At 37.0% G+C, this 27,568-nt stretch overlaps 2 protein-coding genes across 3 annotated transcripts in view; one reads left to right on the forward strand and one right to left on the reverse strand.

Annotated features, from left to right (window-relative positions):
- Nucleotides 1-1,864: 1,864 nt before the first annotated feature.
- LOC117295318 (U6 snRNA-associated Sm-like protein LSm6) lies at nucleotides 1,865-5,590 on the forward strand. Its single transcript, XM_033777890.1, has 3 exons — nucleotides 1,865-2,068; nucleotides 2,628-2,741; nucleotides 3,292-5,590. The coding sequence occupies exons 1-3, from the start codon at nucleotides 1,978-1,980 to the stop codon at nucleotides 3,324-3,326; spliced, it is 240 nt and encodes a 79-aa protein (XP_033633781.1). The 5' UTR covers nucleotides 1,865-1,977; the 3' UTR covers nucleotides 3,327-5,590.
- A 1,360-nt stretch (nucleotides 5,591-6,950) lies between these two features.
- Nucleotides 6,951-27,568, reverse strand: part of LOC117295319 (alpha-2-macroglobulin-like) — a 61,085-nt gene continuing 40,467 nt past the window's right edge. The window contains exons 28-43 of one of the 2 annotated variants that reach the window (XM_033777891.1): nucleotides 24,570-24,782; nucleotides 23,047-23,165; nucleotides 22,466-22,631; nucleotides 21,718-21,823; nucleotides 20,980-21,081; nucleotides 18,373-20,214; nucleotides 17,996-18,034; nucleotides 16,527-16,658; nucleotides 15,897-15,941; nucleotides 15,363-15,407; nucleotides 13,368-13,499; nucleotides 10,939-11,061; nucleotides 9,502-9,636; nucleotides 8,737-8,802; nucleotides 8,264-8,401; nucleotides 6,951-7,381 (exon numbers count right to left, since the gene is read on the reverse strand). In XM_033777891.1, the coding sequence (XP_033633782.1) occupies nucleotides 7,218-7,381; nucleotides 8,264-8,401; nucleotides 8,737-8,802; nucleotides 9,502-9,636; nucleotides 10,939-11,061; nucleotides 13,368-13,499; nucleotides 15,363-15,407; nucleotides 15,897-15,941; nucleotides 16,527-16,658; nucleotides 17,996-18,034; nucleotides 18,373-20,214; nucleotides 20,980-21,081; nucleotides 21,718-21,823; nucleotides 22,466-22,631; nucleotides 23,047-23,165; nucleotides 24,570-24,782 (3,567 nt within the window). In that variant the 3' untranslated portion in view covers nucleotides 6,951-7,217. The remainder of the gene's footprint in view (nucleotides 7,382-8,263; nucleotides 8,402-8,736; nucleotides 8,803-9,501; nucleotides 9,637-10,938; nucleotides 11,062-13,367; nucleotides 13,500-15,362; nucleotides 15,408-15,896; nucleotides 15,942-16,526; nucleotides 16,659-17,995; nucleotides 18,035-18,372; nucleotides 20,215-20,979; nucleotides 21,082-21,717; nucleotides 21,824-22,465; nucleotides 22,632-23,046; nucleotides 23,166-24,569; nucleotides 24,783-27,568) is intronic. The other variant, XM_033777892.1, reaches the window with a different exon arrangement.

Consider the following 27,568-nt stretch of genomic DNA (forward strand, 5'->3'; position numbering starts at 1 on the left):
ACAACTTCGTACTCATATTGATCGACTTCCTGTACATCTATTTCTTTAGTTTTTTATGAAGACAATGCGAAAGGTTGTGCAAACATTATTTCTTTGACTTTTGTAAAGCCGGCCCTCTGTTGAACAAATATTTTTGTTAGTTTTTCTGCAGACGACGAGGACGAGCGAAAAAAAGGCAAGCATGTGAAAATGTTGTTAAACTTTACCAGAACTAAACTTGATTTTGCATTTTTTCTTTCATTCAAATTTGCCGTCATACTTGTAAGGTCTACTATTATTTGTTTTAATAATTTGTTAACAACATGATTTATGTCCATAAACGGTCATTTTAGGGGTGCTGTTTTTATCAATATCAGTCGATAGTCGTCACTGTGGGAGTGTGTGTGTGTCACTGTGGTTCGGTTGTAGAGAAAGTAACTGCATCTGTTTCGTGATAAACATTTATTAGTTTTTGTTTTACTGCTTTTCTCTCAAATATACCTACAAATTTAAATAATTATAAACCAGACTAGTAGAGGTATATATAAAACAACATAAAAAAGCATCGCTTCAACAACTAGTCTAATTTAATTATTATTATAGAAATTATAATTTAATTTTAAATTAAAATATAAAAACAAAATCATATTTTTTTTTACCATTTCATTTAGTTTAAAATTAAATAATACTAAATTAATTCTACTTAATTTATAACAAATAATATTTTAATATTTAAAATGATAATCTTATTCATTATTGAAATTTAGAACTAGGCCTAACCTTAAAATAATTACATTTTTAAAGTAAAACTAAAATAAAAAAGAAGAGATTCACTTGAGTCAGCTGACTACCACCTACCTTGGTAGTAGCCGGCCCTCTGTTGACAAAATTTTGTTAGTTTTTCTGCAGACAACAACGAGAGGACGAGCAAAAAAAAAAAAAACGGCAAGCATGTGAATATTACTTTACCAGAACTACCCCCCTAAACTTGATTTGCATTTTTTCTTTCATTCTAATTTGCCTTTGTAAGGGAAAAGTTTTTGTATGGCGCCACCACTTTTTCATTCGATATGAAATGATATAGTATCTAATTTACCTCAATGAGATATCCCTTTTTGTAAAAATGGGTAAAAAAGTGGTGGCGCCATACGGAAAGTTATCCCTTGTAAAAGGTTTACTAATAATTTTTTTAAGAATTTGTTAACAACATGACTTATGTCTAAAAACGGTCATTTTAGTGGTGCTGTTTTTTTTCAATATTATCATTCGTCACTGGACACTGTGTAGTTCGGTTGGTAGAGAAAGTAAATGCATCTTTTTCGTGATAAACATTTATAATTTTATGTTTTACTACTGCTTCTCTCTCAAATATACCTACAAATTAAAATAATTATAGACCGAGTAGTAAAAATATATAATCATGGAAACAAAATCATAATTTTGTAATAAAAATAAAGTAAAACATTTCATTTAATATTAAATTATTAAATAAATTAATCCTACCTATTAATTATAAATAAATAAAAGTTTACCTAATTAGCCTATTAATGATAATATTATTTATTATTAAAATTTAGAACTTTAAAATAATTAGGTAAATTACATTATTTACTCAAAATAATTATATCATAAAAGTAAACCTTTCTTGATTACGAGTATGGGGAGAGGTTGATAGAAAATTCAGTATAAAACATTGTGAGAAATAAATGATACCACACTTACAGTACAGGAATGTTTTTGGCCCAATGGCCAGGGCACTAACGTGAAGCGCATTGTCATTGATACCTAGGCCTAATTGTAAAATGTGCTGTAATAACATCAACAACTAGCTCTAACTATAATTACTATCTGTAACCTATACCATTATATGTTTGTGGTACAGAATTGCTAATTCCTACGGAGAATTACCAACACAGTCTTGTCTCTTCAAATCCCTTCTTGAAGTAGTTGATTACTCAGGACTTCACCATCAGTACAAAGACCCTTGAATGAAGGACAATGAGTCGTAAGCAGACACCAAGTGATTTCTTAAAGCAGATCATAGGTAGACCGGTGGTTGTGAAGCTAAACTCTGGAGTTGACTACAGGGGTAAGGGCATTAAAATTTGATCAATTGCATTTGAACAAATAATTACACAGGTTTACAGATTTTATACACTGCATTTTACCATTGTCAAGGGTAGTTGTGATTAGCATAACTAAGTGGTGAGGGAATTAAGAGTCCCTGACTAGAATGTTGCAAGGCATTCAGATTTAGAATTTGCAATATAAAGGCACTGGACACTTTTGGTAATTACTCAAAATAATTGTTACCATAAAAACTTATTGAATTGCGAGAAACGGCTCTGAAGTAACATAGTGTTTGCAAAAGAGCTAATTATTTATCACTAAAATTTTAGGGCCTGAAGCGTTTTTAGGGATCTGAGAAAGCACACAACTTAGTGCATCAAGGTTTTTTTAATCTTTCATTATTCTTTTTTATGTTTCAAGTTTCCTGTTTCTTTCAAGCAGTCCACAGTTTCACCCGCCATCTTATATTTGTTAGGCCTTGGCATGAATGGACACTTAATTTATCATTTTAGTTAATGGTTTAACCTTTAAACTACATACAAAATTGTTATAAAATAAGTTGTTTTTGTATTCCTCAGGAGTACTTGCCTGTCTGGATGGTTACATGAACATAGCTCTAGAGCAAACTGAGGAATACGTCAACGGCCAATTGAAAAACAAATATGGAGATGCCTTCATCAGGGGAAACAATGGTAAGCCTTGATGGAGGGAGTACAAGATCATTCTTAGAATGATGAAGTCTTTTGTGGGGTGTCATGGCGGAGTGTCATAGAGCATTGAAGACAAGTTCTTGTGGTTAAGTCATCAGGGTGTGGGTTCGAATCCAGGTTGTGACACTTGAGTAAAAACAAGTGTTGTTGCGCAAGATGCTCTTCAACCAGGTGTATGTGAGGGTGGAGTTTTATATTGTGTATGAAAAGCCTCTGGAGCTCCGGAGCGCCTCTGCAGCTCAGGGCTGTATACTCCCCAGGAAGCTGGGAAAGGTTATAGGTTGTTTTTGGCCCAACTACCTGGGCACTTAATGTAAAGCGCATCAATGTGTTATTGTAAAAAAACGATGTAGAACAGCCACGCCTATCCCAGCCTATCTCCAAATATTTGACGAAAGCTTGGGTTGTGGATTTTATGGTATTAATTTACCCAGCATAAAACAGACATCACAAAATCAAAGATTTTGCATGCCCATATAAGATTTGAAAATGTGCATTAATATGTGTTACGTATTTGTGTTTATCTTTATAGTGTTATACATCAGCACACAGAAGAGGACGTACTGAGGACTTGCAACAGAGACTGGAATCGGGAAACGATCAATGAGCCATGAAAGAGGGCTTTCCGGTCCCCATTATGGAATACTTACATGGGATGTAGTCATAACTTTTATATACACTGCCTAAAAAGCCGAACTTGACCGACATTGAGAGGCTAGTGTGGTTTTTTCTGTGTTGTAATTAAATTGGGCCAACTGTTAAGTTTGGATGGGTAAGTTTGTACATGATGTACCTGTTGGCCTAATATATTACCAACCAAAAATTACCATACCTGATTCAACAATTAATTTGCCAGCAGAGATCTCGCTAGTTCTTGTTTTTCAGTCCTGGAATTATATGGAAGCAATGGCCTTCATTGGCCTTGGTGCCCCTTCAAAAAAATTCCGTATTTGTTTTAATGATTTTTAAATGGAACTTACCTTCGCAAAACTATATCAGCCAAGCCCTCTCCAAGATGAAGTTTAAGGCCTGTATTTGCCTTTTTTTCTATGAGGAGATGGGAAACATGGAGTAGCATGTGGTTATCAAGCAACACTTAACAGATTCCTGGTATTTTTTTGTCAATTACAATCATTCATTTCACATGTTTCAATTTATCGAAGCCTAAAGTGGTCAAGGGTCACTGCCCATCTGTGAACTGAAAGGTTGTTCTAACAGTAAATATTGCATTAAAAAATTATACCCAAGAAAAACATACTGATGGAATTTTGTTGGTTCCTAGCTTATTTATGTGTTTAACCCTTTAGAAAATCTTTATTTCTGTATTAACATTGCCACATGCAGGCCCCAAACTGCATGGAGGCCTCTGTTTCCCTTGGTCATTGCCTTGATGCCCTTTAATTGTTCCGATAGAAATTTACAATTTCCTCATAGAGGTGTATTTTTTCTAAGGAGACCACTTCTTGGTGCCCCTGCCCTCTGAAAAAGGAAGCGTTAGACCTACATATGACATGGAGGTGAAACAGCAATACAATGTATGTTGGCTTTTTTGTATTGTAGATTTTATAAAAATAAAAAAAATTGTAAATTCATGACCCCTTCTTTGACCTTTTATGGAAATGGTTCGAATCCTGTAGCTGTTATGGGGTATTATGGTTTAAGCTGCCACTAAAGCTAGTAGCTACTAAAAAGTTAAGATTCTCTGTGTAAAATGTGAAGTTTTTGCATAGACTACCTTCATACTTTTATTTTCTTACAACTTTGTTAGCTGAAGAAATACAAAGAAATTAAATATCATCATTAGGAATATAATTTTTTTTATTCTGAACACACTTGACTTCCGATTTCTTAATTTGATTTTTGTTTGTTAGGAATTTGTTTCCATGTATTTAAAACAGGGGGGCGGTGTACATGTAAAAGACTATCGTTATTTTAATTTTATTTTTTTGAGGTTAAAAAAACTCCTTATTAAAGTAAAAATTGATGTATACAAGTACAAGAGGAAATAAAACGAGGCATCAGAGGTTTGCGAACAAACAAAAAGCTGTTCTATGTATTTGTTTAATTTGACTGAATGCTCCAGGGTTTAAAGTGAACCCAACTTTAAGATAGAAGACCATTGACCTCTGATAAAACCTTATTTTGACGCAAAGTGTTTGTTCCTAACGACCTGAGCTTGATCTTAAATCTGATACTGACCAAAAATTTGTTTTGAGTCGGGCCCAAACTTTTACCTTCACTCTAACAGAACTATTCAACACGACCCTTATTCCTGGTTCAGAAAAAGCGATTTCCTTATTTGAAATTCCTGTTGAAACCCCCTGTTGAAACCAAAAGGAAAGGTTAAGGTGGGTCTGCTACCAAGGGCTTTCTGTCACACAAAGTTTGAGGCAAAGTATGGAGTGGGATCGGATGAGCAGGAAATTCTTGCTTCGAGTCATCTTTGTTGTTAACTTTTTAAGATAATTGATTACTTCTTCGATCACAATACTAAAAAAAAAACATCTTTTTTATGTCTGGTTTGTTTTAATCTTAGTGTCTGTCCCATTTGCTAAAATGCAAACAATTCACATTACACTTCCATTACATACATATCCAGTTCCTACAAAAACACTATTTAGACGTCATGAGACGTTAAATAAACAGGAAGGCCTTGTACATAACTCAACTAGATCTAACACTAAAAAAACATTGGCACATTTCACTATATTGTCAATGATGAGTAAAAAATGGCTCATAAAACCTCTACTTTTCCAACATGAATTAAAAATGTAAATAGTCAAAATTGTTTGGTTATTGCTAAGAATTGGCAAGAAAGAAAAATTCACAATGGAAGCATCTTTGGGCCCTAATAAAGTTACATTCTTGGCTTAAAATTGAGGATGCTGATCATTCTTTCTTGCAGCTGAGAAGCTGAATCGCAAAGGACGTGGCTACAAGTGTTCGAGCTGCTGACATGCAAGGGTGCCTTTTAAAGCATTTAATTTTACCACAGGGAGGAAAACTCATAGGTGACATAGGAGAGAACCAATGCACAACTCTACTCACATATTAAGCCCTTAGCTGGTAGTCGAACCAGGGCCACTTTGATGTCATCCATGCACCATTGGCAAGTGTGGCCTAAAATTGGTGATCACTTTGGTTAATTGATTTTTAAAAACAGTACATGCTCTGTGCCTGCTAGGTCCCGGAGAAAATTCTGTTGGGTGGGTGGGAACCAAACCGCTTCCCTGTGCCACAGCAATTAAATTACAATCACTCTATTCCAGATGCAAGTCTGAAGTTACCTTTCACCAACAGAACTGTAGACCAAGATTACATTTTAAAATTCAAACCATCAATTGTCAGATTATGTCTTAATAGGTACTATAAGGTACATTTGCTTTAAATCACTTAAGTTTTAGCCATCAAGCCTTTAATTTAAACTTTCATGATTAGCTGACTATAAAAAGATACAAGTGGGTTGACATTTCTACACAGCTGCAAAAATACATTGTATAAAAACTAACAAGTTGGTGAAAAATGACATTAAAAACTACTTTTCTAAAAATGGTTCGCTAACTAAAAAATGCTGTGTAAATAGCACCATTACATGTTTTTTAAAAGCACCATATTATAACAGAATTTTTAATACAAAAATATGCATTTCGTCCTGAAAATTATGCTTATGCATAGCTCTTCCATTTCATTGTTGATATAAAACAAGCATTCTGTAATACAATACTTTTGGGGGGAAAAGGTCGCAAGCAGGCTTACCAGATAAATCAATTGTTATTGGACACAAGCAAGTAATACCTAACAATAAAAGACCTCGCAAGTCTGCTGCCACCTTGTGTTACAAAGTCTCCCAGTATGTTGGGGGAAAGGAATCGATTGGTACAGCATACAATAACAATAGCAAGAAATCTGCAGTTGTAAAGGTATGATGCGAGACTTGCATGTCAACTGCTTAGTATCGGTGTGGGTTTCTTTTTAAGGTAAGCTTTATTAAGTTAGATATTGAAAATTTGTAATTGCAGAAACAGTAAATGTTTAAAAAGCACACTAAGTATTGTAGTTTTCTGGTTGTGCATGTTGTCTAAACCACTAATATTCAGAGGAAATCACCCTGGCAGGTGGAAAAAAAGTAGTATAGAGAAATGGCACCTTTTCAACCCCCCCCCCCCCACTTTCTTTAATTCAATCATAATTTGTCTTTATTTATTGTAATTTCCAGGAGGTATCAAGAAGAGAGAAGGGGTTCATGAAAGCATTTTCCATTTTAAAATCCACTATCTTTAGCTTGGCGTAGTCCAAATGAAAAACAAGATCAAAATTGGACTTCAAGGGGAGAGGATTTGCTTAAGCTTTCCTTTATAAACCATGGCAGACTTTGATAAACTTCCCATTACAACAATTCAAATGAATTCCCAATAAACTGTTCTAGATCATCAATGTTGGAGACTTTCATTAGAATGCTTATTTTGCAGAGCATTCTGCTCGAGCTGTTCTAACCAGCTGTTTGGTGCTGGGCTGCAAGTCTATAATGTAGGCCCCTCTTAGGTCCACTGTCTCAATTGTCTTCTTCTTCAATTGTTGTATATCAACCTTGTCCAGTCTTGTCAAGACCAACAGGCGGTCTCCTGAACAGAGAGGGTGGGGAAAATTGAAAAAAATAATATTCATTTTGGTTTATACACCGATGTATGTTGTAAGCACTACTTTCACAGAGTTTTGAGAAAAAAATCACAGGAATATTACTCGGGTGGGATTTGAAATGACCTTTGCAAAAAGAAATAAAGACCTTATGAGTTGAAATACACTTCACAAGTGGATCAAAGAAATTAACCCCACATCACTTTTTTGGTTTTGCCTCAAAGTGAAGGTAGTAACCTTCATGTCTTGCGCACATTTTTTTTACAAGTGTTTCAAATCCGTATGCGCCAATAGAGTGTTGTTCTGTCAAGGACTGGACTACTACCAATCATGGAGGTAGAAAATCTCCATGGATCAATAATAATAATAATTAATAATTTCTTCATTTATTATGCGCAATAGATGCGCATTACAACAATACACAGATATCAACAATAATTAAAAATTATTTTAAAATGGAAATTACACTGAAAATTACGAGAACAATAGTTAAAATCAAACAACAGAAATTAAACGACAGTCGGCAAAATGCCTCATAAAAAAATCTAATAAAAAGCCTGGCGGAATAAATGGGTTTTGAGCTATGTCTTGAAGGTACCAGTATTGTTGGCGATCCTGATTGCATGTGGAAGAGCATTCCAAAGTTAGGGGCAATACACTCAAAAGCGCGATCTCCCAGAGTACTTTAAGTTTTACAATCAAACATAAAACACCATAAAGATAGCCCCAGTTTTCCTGAGTAATTTTCCTGATTTCCAGCAAAAGCAGGTTGAGTCCTGGTGCTCCAAGACCAAGTCAAAAATAATGGAATCGAGACAGGCCCACAGTCCCCAACACTAAAAGATACTCTTAAAGATGCTTTGACCTACCATATTGGAGTTCTTCACAGGTGCAGCGGCTGTCTATAACTGGTTGGATGTAGCGAGCATCTCCAACCTTCCTCTCTACTTCAGTCAACTCAATCAGAATACGCAGTAATCCATCATCTCTACGCTTCGTGCCAAAAACTACAGCAACAAATAAATCGGGTGGAAGTATAGTTAACTTTTATAACAGAGGGAAAGTGAGGATGTATTTAAGTTACAATGTAATGCTTTGAACCCAGGAGTAAAATACAAAATAATTATTTCTTAAAATATTCTTTCAAAAAATCTTGTCTGACACATTCTTAACCACTTTAGCTAGACTGATCTGGATTTAATTGAATTTGAACTATTTGGCTAACGACAAAATAGACATCAATGTATACAAAATAGACATCAATGTATAGTAGAGCAACGTTGTTATTTCTCATATTTCTCAAAGAGAAATTGGAGGGTCACATGAATGGATATATACTCACTGTAGTCTGCTTCACATATATTCTCTTCAAATCCACTTGGCAGTTCACCGGCACACTTTGGGCATTCTGCGACACAACAATGATAACACAAAAAATCAGAATAGAGGGCTGCATTTGGTGGTAGACAAAGCTTAGAATCTTGGGTTCGTACACAAGCATGAGTTGAAAACAGAAAAATATAGCACTTTGTAACCAATATTCACAAAGGGCTGAAGGCGGAGTTAGACATTGGACGCAGACACCCTGTATTTTTACAGATTCCATAAGTGCCACGTAATAACTAATTTACCTCCAAGCATACAGCTTTACATCAATTTGTTTGCATTTTTATTTATGAGAGATTGCATATATCGCAAGGCCAGACAGCTAGCCACTTCAAGGTGAGGACCACACCAGATTCGGGCTTATTGACCCAAATCAACTGTCACCAGGGGCACGTATACACCACCTACTCCTGGGACTGAGACAGGGTTGCCCCCTTCACAGTCTGTAATGGATGTAAGCATCGATATTATCCAATACGAGCCTGGCTGGTAGAGCAACACTTTCCGAACATCTGAAGTGCTTCAGTCACAAGTTTTAGGAGCAGGTATTGAACCCACAGTCTGGTGCTTACCACACCAGAGCTTGGGTCCCGTGAACTAAACCAAAATACATGCACTTTCTCCCAAATACTGGATCCACTATTTTCTAGGGATACACTCAATGAAATACAACAAATCTTCTGATATTAGTCCTAAATTCTTCCAAAGAGAAAGAACTCACCAAAGCAGTCTCCGTTTGTATCTTCCTGGAAACCCTCCATGCAGTTGCATTCGTAGGTCCCAGGAACATTCATACACACTTTATTGGAGCTGTTTCCGCTAAGACAGATATCCTCAAAGGAACATTCGTCCAAATCTATCAGGACCAAAATATCAACAATTCAACTTTCCATTGATGAAAGTACTTACATTCAAGAAGCATATTACCTATGCAGAGATTAATATCACAATTTAAAATCATTTTGTGCTTGATATGGAGCATGGTGGTTCTCCCCCCCCCCCCCCACCACCTCCCCCACTGTGTCTTCATAATCTAAGCAACTCTGCAGACAAATTTAGAAGGGGGCTATAGTGTAAGTGTCCATGGGAGCATTGGTTTAGTTTTATTAGACTTTCCAATGGCATAAAAATATAAATATACGAGACGATATATAAAGAAATAATGATTCAAAAAAGCTATAAAATACCACGCAAGTGAGCGGCGAGGAGGAACAGGTGACCAGAACCTCTACAAAGCCGTCCTGCCACAAAGAATGTCCCCTGAAACCCAACCCACAGTTAAAAACTACCCATCCCACTGTAAAAAAATAAAAATAAAAAAAATAAAAAAATGATGGGGGAACACCCTCTGCCCTTTATCGGGCATGGAATATTTGAAGTAAACATCAAGAACAAATCCTTTGTTGGTTTTGCTTTACCACAGTAACTATTAGAAATGCAAAGAAATAGTTAATGGCCTGACGTTTCGACCCTAGCAGATTCTTTCACAAGAAATACTCTGCTAGGGTCACAAGGGCCTAGCGTTTTTCGACCCTAGCGGAGTCTTTTCTCAAAAAGAGACTTCCTCAAGAAAGACTCTGGTAGGGTCAAAACATAAGGCCATTAACATTTTACAGTTTTTTCTGTGGCATTTATACCATGGGTCCTTTTTAAAGGGAAGGTACACGTTTGGTAATTACTCCAGATAAATATTTACTTAAAAACTTACTTGGTATCGAGCATGGGAGAGCTGTTGATAGTATAAAACATTGTCAGAAACGACTCCCTCTGAAGTAACATAGTTTTTGACAAAGAGGTAATTTCTCACTAAAATAATAAGTCTTTTATTCTCATCTGAAAGCATGCACAAATTCGTCCAACAAGGGTGTTTTTACTTTCATAATTTTCTCGTAACTTCGATTACCAATTGATCCCAAATGTTCACAGGCTTGATATTTTATGGTGATGATGGGATACACCAAGTGAGAAGACTGGTCTTTGACAATTACCAAACATGTACTTTCCCTTTAAAACTGTTTATTCATTTGTATTAAAAAAGTTACAAAGGGGCACAATGATGAGCAGTTAACCTAATAATTGCTGGCTATTCAAGTCCTGTGTGATGTAAGATTTGTAGCATGAGTGTACAATTAAGAGGAACAAGCCCGTGTGTTTTTACCTGTGCAGTTTCCATTTATGTCTTCTTCATAACCCACTTCACAGTAGCACTCATAGGATCCAACTGAGTTGGTACAAACTTTGTTCACACCGTTGCATAAACCCTCACTGCACTCATCAATATCTGTTGAAGTGTACATAATAATAATAATAATAATAAGAATAGTAATAGTTGGTTTTTATATAGCGATCTATACACACGAAGGGGTCTCAAAGCGCTTCCAACACTGGGTCACATTCATTCTTTAAACCATCTCAGCTCCCTGGGGAGTCGCACTATGCTAATCCATCACAAGAACCATCTACATTTCTTCATTTATAAGAATAATAGTAATAGTTGATCTATACACACGAAGGGGGTCTCAAAGCGCTTCCAACACTGGGTCACATTCATTCTTTAAACCATCTCAGCTCCCTGGGGAGTCGCACTATGCTAATCCATCACAAGAACCATCTCCATTTCTTCATTTATAAGAATAATAGTAATAGTTGGTTTTTTATATAGCGATCTATACACACGAAGGGGGTCTCAAAGCGCTTCCAACACTGGGTCACATTCATTCTTTAAACCATCTCAGCTCCCTGGGGAGTCGCACTATGCTAATCCATCACAAGAACCATCTACATTTCTTCATTTATAAGAATAATAGTAATACTTGGTTTTTATATAGCGATCTATACACACGAAGGGGGTCTCAAAGCGCTTCCAACACTGGGTCACATTCATTCTTTAAACCATCTCAGCTCCCTGGGGAGTCGCACTATGCTAATCCATCACAAGAACCATCTACATTTCTTCATTTATAAGAATAATAGTAATAGTTGGTTTTTATATAGCGATCTATACACACGAAGGGGGTCTCAAAGCGCTTCCAACACTGGGTCACATTCATTCTTTAAACCATCTCAGCTCCCTGGGGAGTCGCACTATGCTAATCCATCACAAGAACCATCTACATTTCTTCATTTATAAGAATAATAGTAATACTTGGTTTTTATATAGCGATCTATACACACGAAGGGGGTCTCAAAGTGCTTCCAACACTGGGTCACATTCATTCTTTAAACCATCTCAGCTCCCTGGGGAGTCGCACTATGCTAATCCATCACAAGAACCATCTACATTTCTTCATTTATTTCATTTCATTATCCAAATGAGAGAAAATTCAATAAACAGCGAGGTAATGTGCAATTTGCATACACTTTCAGGGAAAAGGTATACGATTGGTAATCACTCTTAAGTTTACAGCAATAAAAACTTTTGGTTAGAAGTCTACAGAAACTTTCAATAACATAGAGCACTTTGAGAAACATGTACTTACAGACAATAACATGGAGCACTTTGATAAACATGTACTTACAGACAATAACATAGAGCACTTTGAGAAACATGTACTTACAGACAATAACATAGAGCACTTTGAGAAACATGTACTTACAGTGAATCTGAGAAGCATAACTGTCAGTAACTCTTCAAAAAATTATGTATTTCAATTTTGAATTATTCTTCTTTAAAGTCACCTGGAAATATAATTTTTTTTCTTTCAAACATAAGAGTATATGCTTACGAACAATAAAACAATTTTTTTAGTAATTGTTTGTCACGATTTATATGTTTAAAAAATATATAAAGTTGTTTGGGGGGCTGACTCCGCCTACCCCTTTTGTGACGTCAATCGAGGCAGACTTTGCCTGCAATGCGTATAGTAAACACACGTGCAAAGTACATGTATGTCCAAGTCGTGAGTTGGTACATTTCAAGAAGTGTTTTTCTGCATTCAGCAGCAATACACCTGGTCGGCATTGCCGGAAAAAAAAACAATTTTCTTTTTTTTTTTAAACGTACAAACTCACGACTTGGTCCGTACATGTACTTTGCAATTGTGTTTACTCTACGCATTACAGGCAAAGTCTGCCTCGATTGACGTCACGAACAGCGCCCTCTCGGGTCGGGGTCTACTCTTAAATTTGGAAATAACATAAGAACTGATTTTTTAAAACCTTAGTTAACTGTTTATTCACATTCCACTCATCAAAACACATAATCATTGCAATTGTGGTATCATTTTAAAGAGGAAGAGTTCAGCTTTGCAATAATACATACCATATACAAAGAGAGTATTAAATAATAACAAATATACCGGATTGAAAAAAGTTTCCTTACTTTTTGTGAGCAGTTTATATTAGTGACAAAAGCTTTTAAGCTTTTAAAGATTTTGAAAAAATACCACATCCAGGTGACTTTAACTATTAACAGCAGCATTGCAAGTCTGAGGTAGTAGGACAACTCACTACATGGTTAACCAAAATACAGTAAATATACTTGGTTGTAAAGTGGAAATTAATTGTAACTGTGTGCCAGGTTTATAATAGAGGACACTGTAATTTACACAAATGAGTTTGCAAGTCTGGGCTTATGGACTAACTTACCAACACAAAGACCTATTTCTTCTGAGAAGACAAATCCGTCAAAGCAGACACATTGATACAATGCATCACCATTTTCAACATCAACGCAGACACCATCGCCACACACTGATGGCAGTATCATGCAATATGAATCTGTAGCAGAGATAATAATATTTTAACATCATTTTACTGAGATCCATGAAATTGTTAGATATCACACAAGCGTGAGTGAAATATGGAAAATACAGCACTTCTTCTGCATCCCGTATCCATCGAGGCTGATAGCCAACTAAGATACTGGACGCAGAAACGCTATTATTTCCGTTTTCTTGGAGTGCCCATGTGATAACAAATCTTCAGGCAAAATCAACGCATAGCTTTCACACAGTAAAATGTGGGAACAGCTGTAAGAGTGACCTATAGCTTAAAGGAACACGTTTCCTTGGATCAGACGAGTTGGTCTATAAAAAGCATTTTAACTGTTTTTTATAAAATTCATATGGTCGGAAAGATGTTTTAAACGTAGAATACAATGATCCACACAAATTTTCCTCGAAACTGTGTGGTTCTCCTTTTACTGTGTGAACTAACACGGTCAGCCATTTATGGGAGAAAAAAATTTGACTCCCATAAATGGCCGACCGTGTAAGTCAACGAGGTAAAAGGAAAACGGTGCCAATTTCGAGGCATGTTTGTGTGGATCATTGTATTCTACTTTTAAAACATCTTTCCAACCATATGCATTTTTTAACAAACAGTTCCAAGTGCTTTTCAAAGACCAATGTGTTCCTTTAAAATAGCGCAAATACGTAGAGTTAAAAACGGCGCAATACATATATCCCAGCTCTTGTACAATTTACATGCTACGGATCCACCAATCAGAATCTAGGATCAAGATAGCTGCTAAAGGTGCCAATGCTGCAGGCAGTTGGGTTAAAGAGGCAATATGTGTTAGATAAAAGATTATCAGTTGGATCCAAAAATTATGAAAGTGATGATCTCGTCTTAAAGGGAAGGTACACGTTTGGTAATTGTCAAAGACCGGTCTTCTCACTTGGTGTATCCCATCGTAACCATAAAATAGCAAGCCTGTAAACATTTGGGCTCAATTGGTCATCGAAGTTGCGAGAAACTGATGAAAGAGAAACACCCTTGTTGGGCGAATTTGTGTGCTTTCAGATAGGAATAAAAGACTTCTAGCTAGAAGTCTTTTGTTTTATTGAGAAATTACCTCTTTTTAAAAAACTACGTTACTTCGGAGGGAGAAGTAATTGTTGAGCTATCAACAGCTCTCCAATGCTCATTACCAAGTCAGTTTTTAAGTTAATATTTGTTTTGAGTAATAACCAAATGTGTACCTTCCCTTTAAAATATTCTTGCAAAGATTATGAAGGTTGCTAGCTGCTCCAAACAAACACATTAATAAGAACTCTATCTTTTGAAATACGAGTGCATCACCAAAACTTAACTTGACTTTAAAGCCCATCTTTATTAGGGTCTTGTCACACTAGGCAGTTATTTTACTGGCACTTTGGAGGTAACCAACTGCAATGCATTCTACAGGACCACTTTGGTGGCAAATGAGAAATTTTCCAAACAATGTTTTACGATCTCCAAGAATAATTTGAGAACATTCAAATGTGAATGCATTCTCTTCTTGGAGATTGCTTGGAACCGATTGCTTGGAACCGATTGCTTGGAACCGATTGCTTGGAACCGATTGCTTGGAACCGATTGCCTGAACATTGCCTCGTGTGACATGGCCTTAACATTGCCTCGTGTGACATGGCCTTTAAAGTGTGCTTAATGCAGGCACGGCCCAGAACAAGAAATATACTTACCTGCAGGTACTGCCCAGAACAAGAAATATACTTACCTGTAGGTACTGCCCAGAACAAGAAATATACTTACCTGCAGGTACTGCCCAGAACAAGAAATATACTTACCTGCAGGCACGGCCCAGAACAAGAAATATACTTACCTGCAGGTACTGCCCAGAACAAGAAATATACTTACCTGCAGGTACTGTTGTAGGAACTGTAGTAGTTGTCGGCATAGAAACTAAATAATTACCCTTTTTAGTTCTATTACTTCTTCAGAAAAGCTCCCCTATTCAAGGCTCTAACCAATTATACCAAATTCTTCTTCTTTTTTGCCCAACACTATTTAAAATGTCCCAGTTAGTTTCCACCTTTCCAGTGTAAATTTTGCAAAAATAAAATAAAAACATAGAATAACTGTAAATGACATCACATTTTAAGTACGTGGGTCTGAACATTTTGTACAGGAAATGTTTTAAGTTTATTCCTGAATTTAGGTGATGTTTAATCAAGACGGCATCGAGTTGAAAATATTCCTCTTTGTATTTTACAGACTGTTGTTATCAATATCCAATGACGTCATGGTCCAAAATTTGCTCTGAAAAGAGTACATATAAATACGAGTGTTTCACAAAACTGAACCCGACTTTGAAGGCCATCTTTAAAGTGAGCTAATGTACAGGTAAATGCATGTGATTCTGGCACAGCCCAGAACAAGAACTATACTAACCTGTAGGCACTGTTGTAGGACTCACAGTAGTTGTCGGCATAGAAACTAAATTAAAGAAATGGAGAAAATGATTCACAAAAATACCTCAGCATCCCTAAGTTCTGACACAAATTACTGCAAACTATGGGTCTTGACTTTGACTTTTAAAAGGCAAAGTATACATCTGGTTAATGAAACCATTTGGCTGTTTTAGCCCTATAAAAATGGAGATTAAACTGACATGTGAAAACTTCATTTCAAAAGGTGCTCCAGAGTCGTTCCGAACGACTGCAACAGTCGATCTTTTGACTTCTAGCGCTTCCAGTCGCTCCCAACTTGTTCAGATGTCAAACTTTTTATGTACTTAAATCAGAATTTGGTTTGGCGGGATTGTGGAGCGCTTGTCTGAAATGGGTGTAAGCCGACCATTCAGTGAGGAATCTTAACGAAGTGCCTCAACTTTGTTTGTGTCTCCAGCCTAAACATTTACAGAATGCTGTAGTAGTAAAATTTGTACCAACAAATCTTATCTCGGATGTCTTATTTTCTCCAGAAGTTGAAAAACTTAATTTAAATTGTGTGCCAGGCTTGTTACAGAGGATATTGTACTTTTTACAAACAAGTTTGCAAGTCTGAGCTTGGATAACTTACCAACACAAAGTCCTATTTCTTCTGAGAAGACAAATCCATCATAGCATTCACATTGATAAAACGAGTCGTCAGTTTCACTATCGATACAGATTCCATCACCACAGACAGATGGGAATAACATGCAATATGTATCTGTAGCAGAGAAATGAATGTTTTAACACTTTGACTGCGATCAAAGATATGAAATATACTAAAAGTGCACCTCCAATACATTAATGAGTTCGCCATGTTTCTAAATAAACACAAGTATAAATAATTAGTACTCTCTCATATGCAACTTTAAGCTCATGAGCAGGAAATTCAGCAAACAAATACCAGTTCCGGTTTAACTGGGCCTAAAATTCTGGACAAAAAAATGCCTGCAATCCTAGTATTTTTTGTTTTAAGTGACGCATTTGCAAGGGTCAAAGATTATGGCACAAAACACTTGACCAAAATAAAATTTTAATGGAACAATGCCATAAAATATTACTTAATAGTTTTGACTGGGAAGCTAGTATCAGTAGGGAACCAACCAAAACTTATACAAATTACACAGTATTTTGTTTGGCCGCCCCATTGGTGGTCTGTGGTTAGCAATTTTTTCAAAACACCCATCTCACTAACCACAAGGACCCAAAGCAATAACAAAAAGCATAGCAGAATTTGGTTACCAGCCGCAATACCATACAGTTTGCAATGCTTGGACTGTGGTACCCCATTGTATCTTGCTTTATCAAGAGGCTATTGAGCAGAAAGTTATAATGTTTATTTCATAATGCATGAAGTAAACACTATAATTTTCTATTCAACTGTTCTAATAAATAGGGCCTACATGTAGGTCTTTTTGCCGCTATTAAGAGTTAAAGGCAGAATATAGCCCTCTTACTTGTCGTGGCTGAGCGGTTAAGATCACCGAATTCAAACTCTAGTGTTTCTGATCAGCAGAGTGTGGGTTCGAATCCCCAGCCGTGACACTTGTGTCCTTAAGCGGACACTTAACCATTGCTTCGTCCTTCAGATGGGACGTAAAGCCGTTGGTCCCCCCATTTGTTGTATAACGCATGTACAAGAACCCAGTGCACTTCTTTAAAAGAGAAGGGGTTCGTCCCGGTGTTCCTGGCTGTGGCTGCTGTATGCGCCGTAGCACCTTGTGAACCCTTATAAGGTGCTAAAATAAAAATTATTATTATTATTATTATTATTATTATTATTATTATTATTATTATTATTGTTATTATTATTATTATTATTATTATTATTATTATTATTATTATTATTATTATTATTTTTATTATTATTATTATTATTATTATTATTATTATTATTTTTATTATTATTATTATTATTATATTATGTTCTGAGTTTAGTGAAAACAGAAGAAGAATGAGATCTGTCATTGTGTGTCTTCTCAACCTCTGAAGAAAAACATTTGTTGACAAACATAACAGATAAGTACTGTTTACTTGTACTGTTTAACATATATTTACCTGCAATTATAGCAGTAGTAGTTGGGGGCCTTGTGGTAGCTACATAACAGAAAGAAAGCAAAGGTTGTCATTAACAAATTATGAAAACTTACGTTTAAAACACTCTTTGCACCAAGAGCTGTAATCTTAAAAAAAACATAAACTCAAGTGTCCGAGATCAATTTACTTCGTTTAGTCATGATTTTATTTCAATAATAAAATTCAAGATTTCTTCTGAATACATTGGGTACCAGAGAGGTTTAAAAAACAATTCAACTGGCTACAAGGTACACATATACACTAGTTAATGTTTTAACAGGGTGAAACTGCAGTAAAACACTGCTGCACCTAACATTAAACCACGTGAAATCTGACCAATATGTTTTGTTTCTAATTACCTATGCTGGGTTCAGTTGTTTGGAATGTTACAGTTGTTTCAACTACTTGACGAGGGGGAATACCATCTAAATGATGACTTGTATCAACTGGCATTGGTTCTGGATGGCCAGTGTGATTAACTGGCATTGGCTCAGGTTTGGCATCAGGATCAACTGGCATAGGCTCTGGCTTAACATCTGGTTCAACTGGCATTGGGTCTGGCTTGGCATCAGGATCAACTGGCATTGGGTCTGGCTTGGCATCAGGATCAACTGGCTCTGGGTCTGGTTTGACATCAGGATCAACTGGCATTGGATCTGGTTGGCCAAAGGGATCAACTGGCATAGGCTCTGGTTTGGCATCAGGATCAACTGGCATAGGCTCTGGCTTAGTGTCTGGATCAACTGGCTCTGGCTTGGCATCAGGATCAACTGGCATTGGCTCTGGTTTAACATCTGGTTCAACTGGCATTGGGTCTGGCTTGGCATCAGGATCAACTGGCATTGGGTCTGGTTTGGCATCAGGATCAACTGGCATAGGCTCTGGTTTTGCATCAGGATCAACTGGCATTGGGTCTGGCTTGGCATCAGGATCAACTGGCATTGGCTCTGGTTTTGCATCAGGATCAACTGGCATTGGATCTGGTTTTGCATCAGGATCAACTGGCATTGGATCTGGTTTAACATCTGGTTCAACTGGCTCTGGGTCTGGTTTGACATCAGGATCAACTGGCATTGGCTCTCGTTGGCCAGTGGGATCAACTGGCATTGGCTCAGGTTTGGCATCAGGATCAACTGGCATAGGCTCTGGCTTAGCGTCTGGATCAACTGGCATTGGATCTGGTTTTGCCACTGGATCAACTGGCATTGGATCTGGTTTGGCATCAGGATCAACTGGCATTGGATCTGGTTTTGCCACTGGATCAACTGGCATTGGATCTGGTTTTGCATCAGGATCAACTGGCATTGGATCTGGTTTGGCATCAGGATCAACTGGCATTGGCTGTGGTTTGGCATCAGGATCAACTGGCATTTGATCTGGTTTGGCATCTGGATCAACTGGCATTGGGTCTGGCTTGGCATCTGGATCTACTGGCTCTGGTTCTGGTTTTGCATCTGGATCAACTGGCTCTGGATCTGGCTTTGCATCTGGATCAACTGGCATTGGGTCTGACTTGGCATCAGGATCAACTGGCATTGGGTCTGGCTTGGCATCAGGATCAACTGGCTCTGGTTCAGGTTCTGCATCAGGATCAACTGGCATTGGCTCTGGTTTTGCATCAGGATCAACTGGCATTGGGTCTGGTTTTGCATCAGGATCAACTGGCATTGGCTCAGGTTTTGCATCAGGATCAACTGGCATTGGCTCAGGTTTTGCATCAGGATCAACTGGCATTGGCTCAGGTTTTGCATCAGGATCAACTGGCACTGGGTCTGGTTTTGCATCAGGATCAACTGGCATTGGGTCTGGTTTTGCATCAGGATCAACCGACATTGGATCTGGTTTTGAATCAGGATCAACTGGCATTGGTTCTGGCTCGGCATCAGGATTAACTGGCATTGGTTCTAGTTGGCCAGTGGGATCAACTGTTATAGGCTCTGGTTTGGCATCAGGATCAACTGGCATTGGTTCTGGATTGGCATCAGGATCAACTGGCATTGGTTCTGGTTTGGCATCAGGATCAACTGGCATTGTCTCTGGCTTGGCATCAGGATCAACTGGCATTGGCTCTGGCTTGGCATCAGGATCAACTGGCATTGGCTGTGGTTTTGCCAATGGATCAACTGGTACTGGATCTGGTTTGGCATCAGGATCAACTGGCATTGGATCTGGTTTTGCATCAGGATCAACTGGCATTGGTTCTGGTTTGGGAACAACAAAAAACGATTCACATTCATTAATTAGACACATTTTATAACTTTTTGGCTTTTTCTGACGCGGCTCTTGCAATTTATATACATTTGAAGTGTTATCAATTGCCATGAATATCAAATCAGTCTGTTGACTCTTAGAGTAGTCTCATCTCAGCTGGACGAAGATTATTTTGGATCTGAGGAAAACATGCCTACATCCTGATTTACCTTAAAACTATGATCTTTTGGTAAACTTCTATGACAAAACTTTATGTTGGTTTGTTTTGTTTGTCTAAAATATTCCTTTCTGCTAAGGGAGGGGGAGGGGGGTTCGTAAAAGGATAAACTTAGAAAATGCTTAACTCATTTGTCTTTCTGTGTCCTGTGTGCAAACCGTCAATGTCACCAACGGACATAGGGTTTCAATACCCTATGTCACCAACGGACATAGGGTTTCAATACCCTGTGACATGCCTGTATAGCAAAATTTCCCAGATCAACCAATTGGATATCTGGAACTATTTGCCACACAGCTAGAATGGCACCATATACAAATGGCTCAAAGCAGTTGTGCACAGGTAACTACACATCCGGTTTTCTTCAGGATCTACTTCTGGTGTAGTCAAGTTATGTCTGAATTGGCGTCTATAGTTGTACAAGTCATCGCGCATTGAAATATAGGACGTCCTATAGCAACAACCTTAGCAATAACTGAAGTCTACCTGCCAATTTGGATATGGATCCATACTCGCAGCCAGTTCAAAAGGATCTTACCTCCATCAGAGCCTCCAGCAATGGGTTCCTCGGTTCTCAGATCTGGTTCTAGTTCAGGCATCACGTCACAGTCAAACTCAAAGGAATCAGAGATAGCCAGATCTGTTTGGAAAATGAGGAAAAGGAATAGGTGATTCGTTCTGCAGGAAAATGCTCCTGATAGGTATCTGAAGTAGGGGTTCATTAATAAGGGAATCAATGTGTGGTGAAGAGGTTTTCAACTAGTGGTTTAAACCCGCGCCGAGGCCTGGACTTGATCATTTTATGAAGAACCAGGCCTCGGCGGGTTTAAACCACTAGTTGAAAACCGATTCAACACACTTTGATTCCCATTCATAAATAACTTTTCGGTCAAAAAACATCAACACTTTTTGGTCAAAAGGTAAAATAAATGCAAAATTATAATTGTTCAATGATTTCTTTCAACACAACACCCCTCCAGCTATGAATTGGTTTAGACCTCAGGTAAACAACTCCTTATAAGGAGATGCTGTGCGCGTCGCACGTATCGCGTGATGTTGCACAATTGTTTCAGCCGTTGCTCTCGACCAATAGGAATGAAGAAAATGTCTTATACGCACAGGTGCAAGCGCACGTGTCACGCCCATGTTATAACACTTTTTACTGGTGTTATATCGTCCGTTCAAACAACACCTTGTGATGCCCTCTCGACCAATCAGAATGGATAAACTGTCTTAGGTATTTATGAATAAGAGAATAAAAGAGTAGACACTGTACCTTTCTCATAGTAATCAAAAATGTTCACTATGCCTGGCTTGGCATTCTTCACATCGAAGTCACGGGTGGCCACAAAGTCCCAGCAAACTGGCTCACTGTCAAGGCCCTGTTGTTGCAAATAGAAAATTATGAAGCAGACAATTAATATAAAAAGTTGTAAGTAACAACCAGGTACTCTTTCAGTAACACAAAGTTTACACTATTAGTAGGTTATGGACTAACAATAATACAAAAATAATTAAAAAATAGCCATTTCTTGTGCAATGTTAAATTGTTGGTTGTATGTAATAACATTGTAAGAATTGAATAAATCTTAAAAGCTCCAGTCCCCAGTCCTGACACTTGTGTCCTTAAGCAAGACACTTCACCATTGGTACGTCCTTCGGATGGGATGTTCAGTTGTTGGTCCCATGTGTTATATAACGCATGTAAAAGAACCCAGTGCACTTATTAAAAAGAGAAGGGGTTCGCCCCAGTGTTGCTGGTTCGCCGGCAGCAAATTTCGCCGCAGCAACTTGTAAAACTTTACATGGTGCTATCTAAGGATTAGGTCTCATAATTAAAAATGTAGTCCTACATCTTGCAGGAAATGTATTACAGCTCAAGGAGCGTCACTGAGTGACGGACATGTGCGCAATATAAGAAGCCACAATATTTATTATTATTACTGAATCAATCACAGAAAGACAAAACCAATTTTGCAGACAAATATGAAAAATACAAGAACTTTGATATTGTCTATACAAACCTGTTCCAAGTAGAAGCTGACAACTTTACCCTCTGTGTCAATTCGTTTGATTATACTGACTGCTGATTGAGCTCTCAGATTCTCAATGGAAGATGGATCAGGGGAGAATCCAGTCATCAATGTGACCTGAGTTAATACCATGTTTGCCTCATCGCGTCCGGAGTAACTACATTTAAATAAACACCAAACACCAACAAAAATCAACAGTTTATTTTTACATCATGATTTGTACACAATTTTGCTTCAAACCGATAAATAGGGCCTACATAGTAAATTTGAAAAAAAAATAACATGCATTTATATAACGCTTAATACTGGTATTCTAAGCGTCGAAACATGAAATATTTATTCTTCCCATTACTCGTCACCAAGTAAGGTTTTATGCTAATTTTGAGTATTTACCAATAGTGTCCACTGCTTTTAACATAATTTCCTCTCTTACAGCAAACAGAAGATGATGGTATTATACATCAACTTAGGCAATTACATCAGTAGTAATAAAAGGTCATGTTTTTGAGGAGGGTACACTTTAATGCAGACTAGTAATATAGCTTCAATAAACTATTCAGAGAAATACTAACCTGGCGCACAGATTCATTGAAAATTGTTTGCACTTATTGTCCAGGTTTTGAGATCTCTTGGTCAGTGTAAAGGGTGCTAATGGCGGAGTAATCGGTAGTAAGTTATAGTGGACTGTGAACTGTGGATAAACAAATATAACAACAAGTTGTAGTGGATTGTTAACTGTGGAAAGACAAGCATAACAAGTTGTAGTGGATTATAAAATGTTGGGTAGCAAAAACATAACGGCAAGTTGTAGTGGATTGTAAGATGTTGGGTAGCAAAAACATAACGGCAAGTTGTAGTGGATTGTAAAATGTTGGGTAGCAAAAACATAACAGCAAGTTGTAGTGGATTGTAAAATGTGGATAGACAAACATTCCATTAAGCTGTTGCGGATTGTAAAGTGTGCATAGAGAAACATTACAATCAATCAATCAATCGTAACATTTTAATGGCGCCATATTCCATTGATCATTGCTAAAAGCTCTTTTAAACAGGTGACATTTGTGTGACTTCTTAAAAATCTGTATTGTAGGTGATCTTTTGTCTGATTTTGTTAGGAAGACTGCTCCATATTATGGGAGCCGCAACAAAAAAGGTGCCGTCACCCCTAAACTGTGTTTGCTTTTATGAGATGTTTTATGGAAGGTCAGCAGGTTGGTCCCATAGAGCTATACATATTGAAAAGAGCGCCAACACCCCGTTATACACGCACTAAGGTTTTGAAGCCGTGTGGGCGCATCCATGTTTATGTATAAACCAATACAAAAAGCTTGACATTTTGTACGGCAATGGTGCGGCTATTTGCATATTAGTGTGTTTGTTCTTTTCTATGTGTCATCGAACCAGAAAATGCAGCAAATGTGAACGCACAATCTGCTGATGAGCGTACAAACTGCAAGCGTCATGTGCGTCATGTTCTAAAGACGGGTTTGCGAATGGGCAGTCGAGTATGGGCAATCGCGTATGTAAGCGCACACGCCGAATTAAAAAAAAAAAAAAATCAAGGCAATGTTCTCTTAAAATTAAAATCGTTCCGTAGTCAGGCAACACATCAAACATGTCTGTGCCCAGGTTGGCTTCAAAACCCAGAGCAAGTTAGCGCTCTAGTCAATATTATAGCTCTATGGTTGGTCCGCAGCAGATTTCACAAAACGCTAGGATTAAATCTTATCTTGAGCTTAGGCGAGTGACTCGTCCTGACTTAGGATGGGTTCTATGGCTACGGAACTTAACTTGCCCTTAGTCCTAAGATTAATCCGAAGTTAGGAAGAGTTTGGTGAAATCAACAGCACGTATGCTGGACCACAGGAGTTAGGACATACAAAAGCAGCATGATCTTGGATTGACTTCAACAAGTTGTAGTGGATTGATAAGTTTCAAGTAGAAACACATTAAAACAAATTGTAAGGGATTGTAAAGTATCGGATAGAGACACATTTCAACAAACTGTGATTGTAGTAGATCCTGTCCAAGTGATATGAATCAACACTACTGTACCCTGACCATTGCCATAACCACTCTAGAGAACCACACCTACCTGTATCAGACCACACCCTCTTCCTCTAGCCCTAATGATGTAATTATTAGGCACACCCAGTTCCCTCTCCTGCATCACTAGTTTGTTCTTCTCCAGGAGTTCAAACTGATGCAGCTTCTTAGAACTTTGCATCAACTCTACCCTCATCTTCAGTGGATCTGAGCTCAGGAGGCCAGCATAAGCAGCAAGGGCTTGAAGGCCTACAACTGTGTCCTGTTAATGAGAAATCAAACAGAACTGTTAACACAAGATTAGTTAAAAGGAGATATACACTTAGTAATCTATTTTAAAATCCATGGCAATAAAAACTAACTTGGTTAGTAAATACAGCAGATTTCGATAGTTCAAAGCATTTTGAGGTTCGTTTCAGTTTGAAGTAATGTTGAAGGGAAAAATATATAGGTTTTTATCCCCACAAAAAAGAACATAACTGTCAAATATATTTCTCAGATTGTGTATTCCAACAATACAATTACGGATTGTTCTTCCTGTTTGGACATTACAACATTGGATTTTCAGCGGTATCTCAAAAACGCTACCATGTTTTTAAATGATATTTTTATGTAGCTACCTTCACTATGACTAAAACAATCAAACTCAATGTTAACTCGCTTGTGCCGCAAAGTTTTAATTTTTTTTTTTTTTTTAAGGTTTTGTTTAGCCGATGTGCATTAATTGTTTGTTTTCCTTTATTTGAAATACATGTACACTACAAGTTAATTCTAACTAAATAGTTATACACAATTATACACTCATAAAGACAATGAGCATATAGACATGCACCAGCAGAATATTATAATATAAAATCATCACAAAGACTGAAGCAATTACAACTTAAGGGGCTGCAAAAGGTCTTTTAGTCTGGTAATAATACTTATCATAAGAAATGGATACACATGTTAAAATTTATGATAAGTGGTTTGATTTGAGACTTGGTGTATAAAGCGCTATATAAAAACCGACATTATTGTTATGAATTGTTTTTTTACAATGACTCTGTGCAATTAACATACAGCATTGTCACTGTGCTATTCGTGGTAAATAAAGGCCACCGGCAAGTATGGGAGAATTTTTGATCAACTGCACCAACACCATTATTTCTGGTATGTATAAATGAATTCTGTGTCTAATTTATCAAGATACACTCAATCCTTGTTTCTCTATAACCTTATCAATGGATGTACTAAGAATTTTACAGGTTATCAACAATAATAGCATCAACTCAATCAGGTTTAACCGTTAAGAAGGGAATAAAAGAGTAGGCCAAGAGTTCTTAAACGTTCCAGAACAGACATAATTGCATTTGAGAAAGTGATGTTTTACGGACCGGAAAAAAAAGAACTTTTAAAACATTTCAGACACATTAACTATACTTTGTCAGAAATGTACGATGCACCAACTTAATTTAGTAATAATACCTAAACCTGAAACATGTAAATAAATGTTCTTTTCAATTAAAACGAAATTTTGTATTTTTAGGTGTGCCTTAATTAAGAAGAAAAAAACACCTTGGAATGTTTTGTGACTTAAAGTGTATTTAATGATTCAATTGAACTTCATTACAAGTTGCACTTTTATTGAAAACATTCTTGCACTACAAAACTTGAATTAAAATTGAACAATATAAATGATGGCGGCCAAAAAAGGATTTGTCTTCATATTTAGTGGGTTGGTCCTCAAGACAGCAAAGAATGGATTTATTGTAAAGAAAGACTCCCTATCAAGCTCCTGTGAACTACTGTTTCAACGGTAATTCTGTAGTTATCAAGGTAGTTTCACATTCGGGCGTAGATTCACAAAAATTTAAGTTGAAATAAACATACTTGTCCCAGAGTTTTACTTTTGTTTACACAATATATAACCGGTTTTATTGTCATTAATGTTTTAAAAACTAAAACAAACATATATATATGTGTATATATACAAGGTGTAATGAGTATTGCTGTTGTTCAGATTTGTCATTTTGTTAAAAAACAATTAAACGATATTGACAAAATAGGGAGACCGCCATTATAGGGCTAGATAGCTCAGTTGGTGGAGTGCCTGCACGTTAATCCGGAGGTTGTTGGTTCGAATCCCACTCTAGTCAATTCTTTGTTCAACCCCAAATATTATTTTTAAATTTACCCAGTCAGTTTCCCTTTTGGTTTATATTGATATCTGAAACAAAAAGTTGCAGATCACCTCATTGAACTTCATTACAAGTTGCACTTTACAAACATTCTTGCACTACAAAATTAGAATTAAAACTTTTGATTTAAAAATTTAACAGTTGAATGTAGGCGACCCCCAATAAAAATGTCTTCATATTTATGTTAAGCAGGCCTGTGAGTGGGAAAAGAGCTGGAAAACTAAATGTTGTAAGAATGATCGTGTAACATCACGCATTTACGCTGATCGAATCAAATAAACCAGTCACTAGGTATCTCACATTATTGTAGTTACGTTATTGTTGCCACGCTTATATAAGGGAACACAAAAATAAAAACATAACAAAATTATGGGGAAAAAAATTTGAAAAAAAAAAATTAAATGGGAAGAAAAAAAAACACCACGGAAATAAAAAATAGTCCAAATCAACAAAAGAGTGGATTTAAAGCAAAGCATTGATTAACTGTAAAGATAGACTCCCTATCAGGCTCCTGTGAACTACTGAGTCAATGGTATTGTGATCAAAGTGTTGTAAAAGCTCAAGAGATATTGCTGTCATTCTTGAGTGATGTTAAACAGGAAATTAGTTTTCATTTATTTCTCATCAAATATGACATTTCAATGGATGGTTTTTTTACTATATTTGTTCTCATTGCTGCACGGTCTTCTTCTGTGTCAACATTGAGCAGGGGGGAAGGGGGAAAGAATATTTTTTGTCAGGGGAAGTGGACAAGGGGTGGCCCAAGCATTTGGGCCGGGATTGTAGATCACTTCTATTAGTTTTGACTTACCTGTGTGGATGAGAACCCTCCATTACTACTTCGCTGACTGACAAGCCAGCGTGCAAT

This window comes from Asterias rubens, chromosome 10, assembly GCF_902459465.1.
Source record: "Asterias rubens chromosome 10, eAstRub1.3, whole genome shotgun sequence".
NCBI lineage: Eukaryota > Metazoa > Echinodermata > Asteroidea > Forcipulatida > Asteriidae > Asterias > Asterias rubens.

What these genes read in the sequence shown, in the direction of transcription:
- LOC117295318 (XM_033777890.1), top strand. Translation starts at nt 1,978, where the DNA reads ATGAGTCGTAAGCAGACACCAAGTGATTTCTTAAAGCAGATCATAGGT. An exon ending in CTCTGGAGTTGACTACAGGG is followed by an intron (nt 2,069 to 2,627) that starts GTAAGGGCATTA and finishes TGTATTCCTCAG; the next exon opens with GAGTACTTGCCTGTCTGGAT. An exon ending in CTTCATCAGGGGAAACAATG is followed by an intron (nt 2,742 to 3,291) that starts GTAAGCCTTGAT and finishes TTATCTTTATAG; the next exon opens with TGTTATACATCAGCACACAG.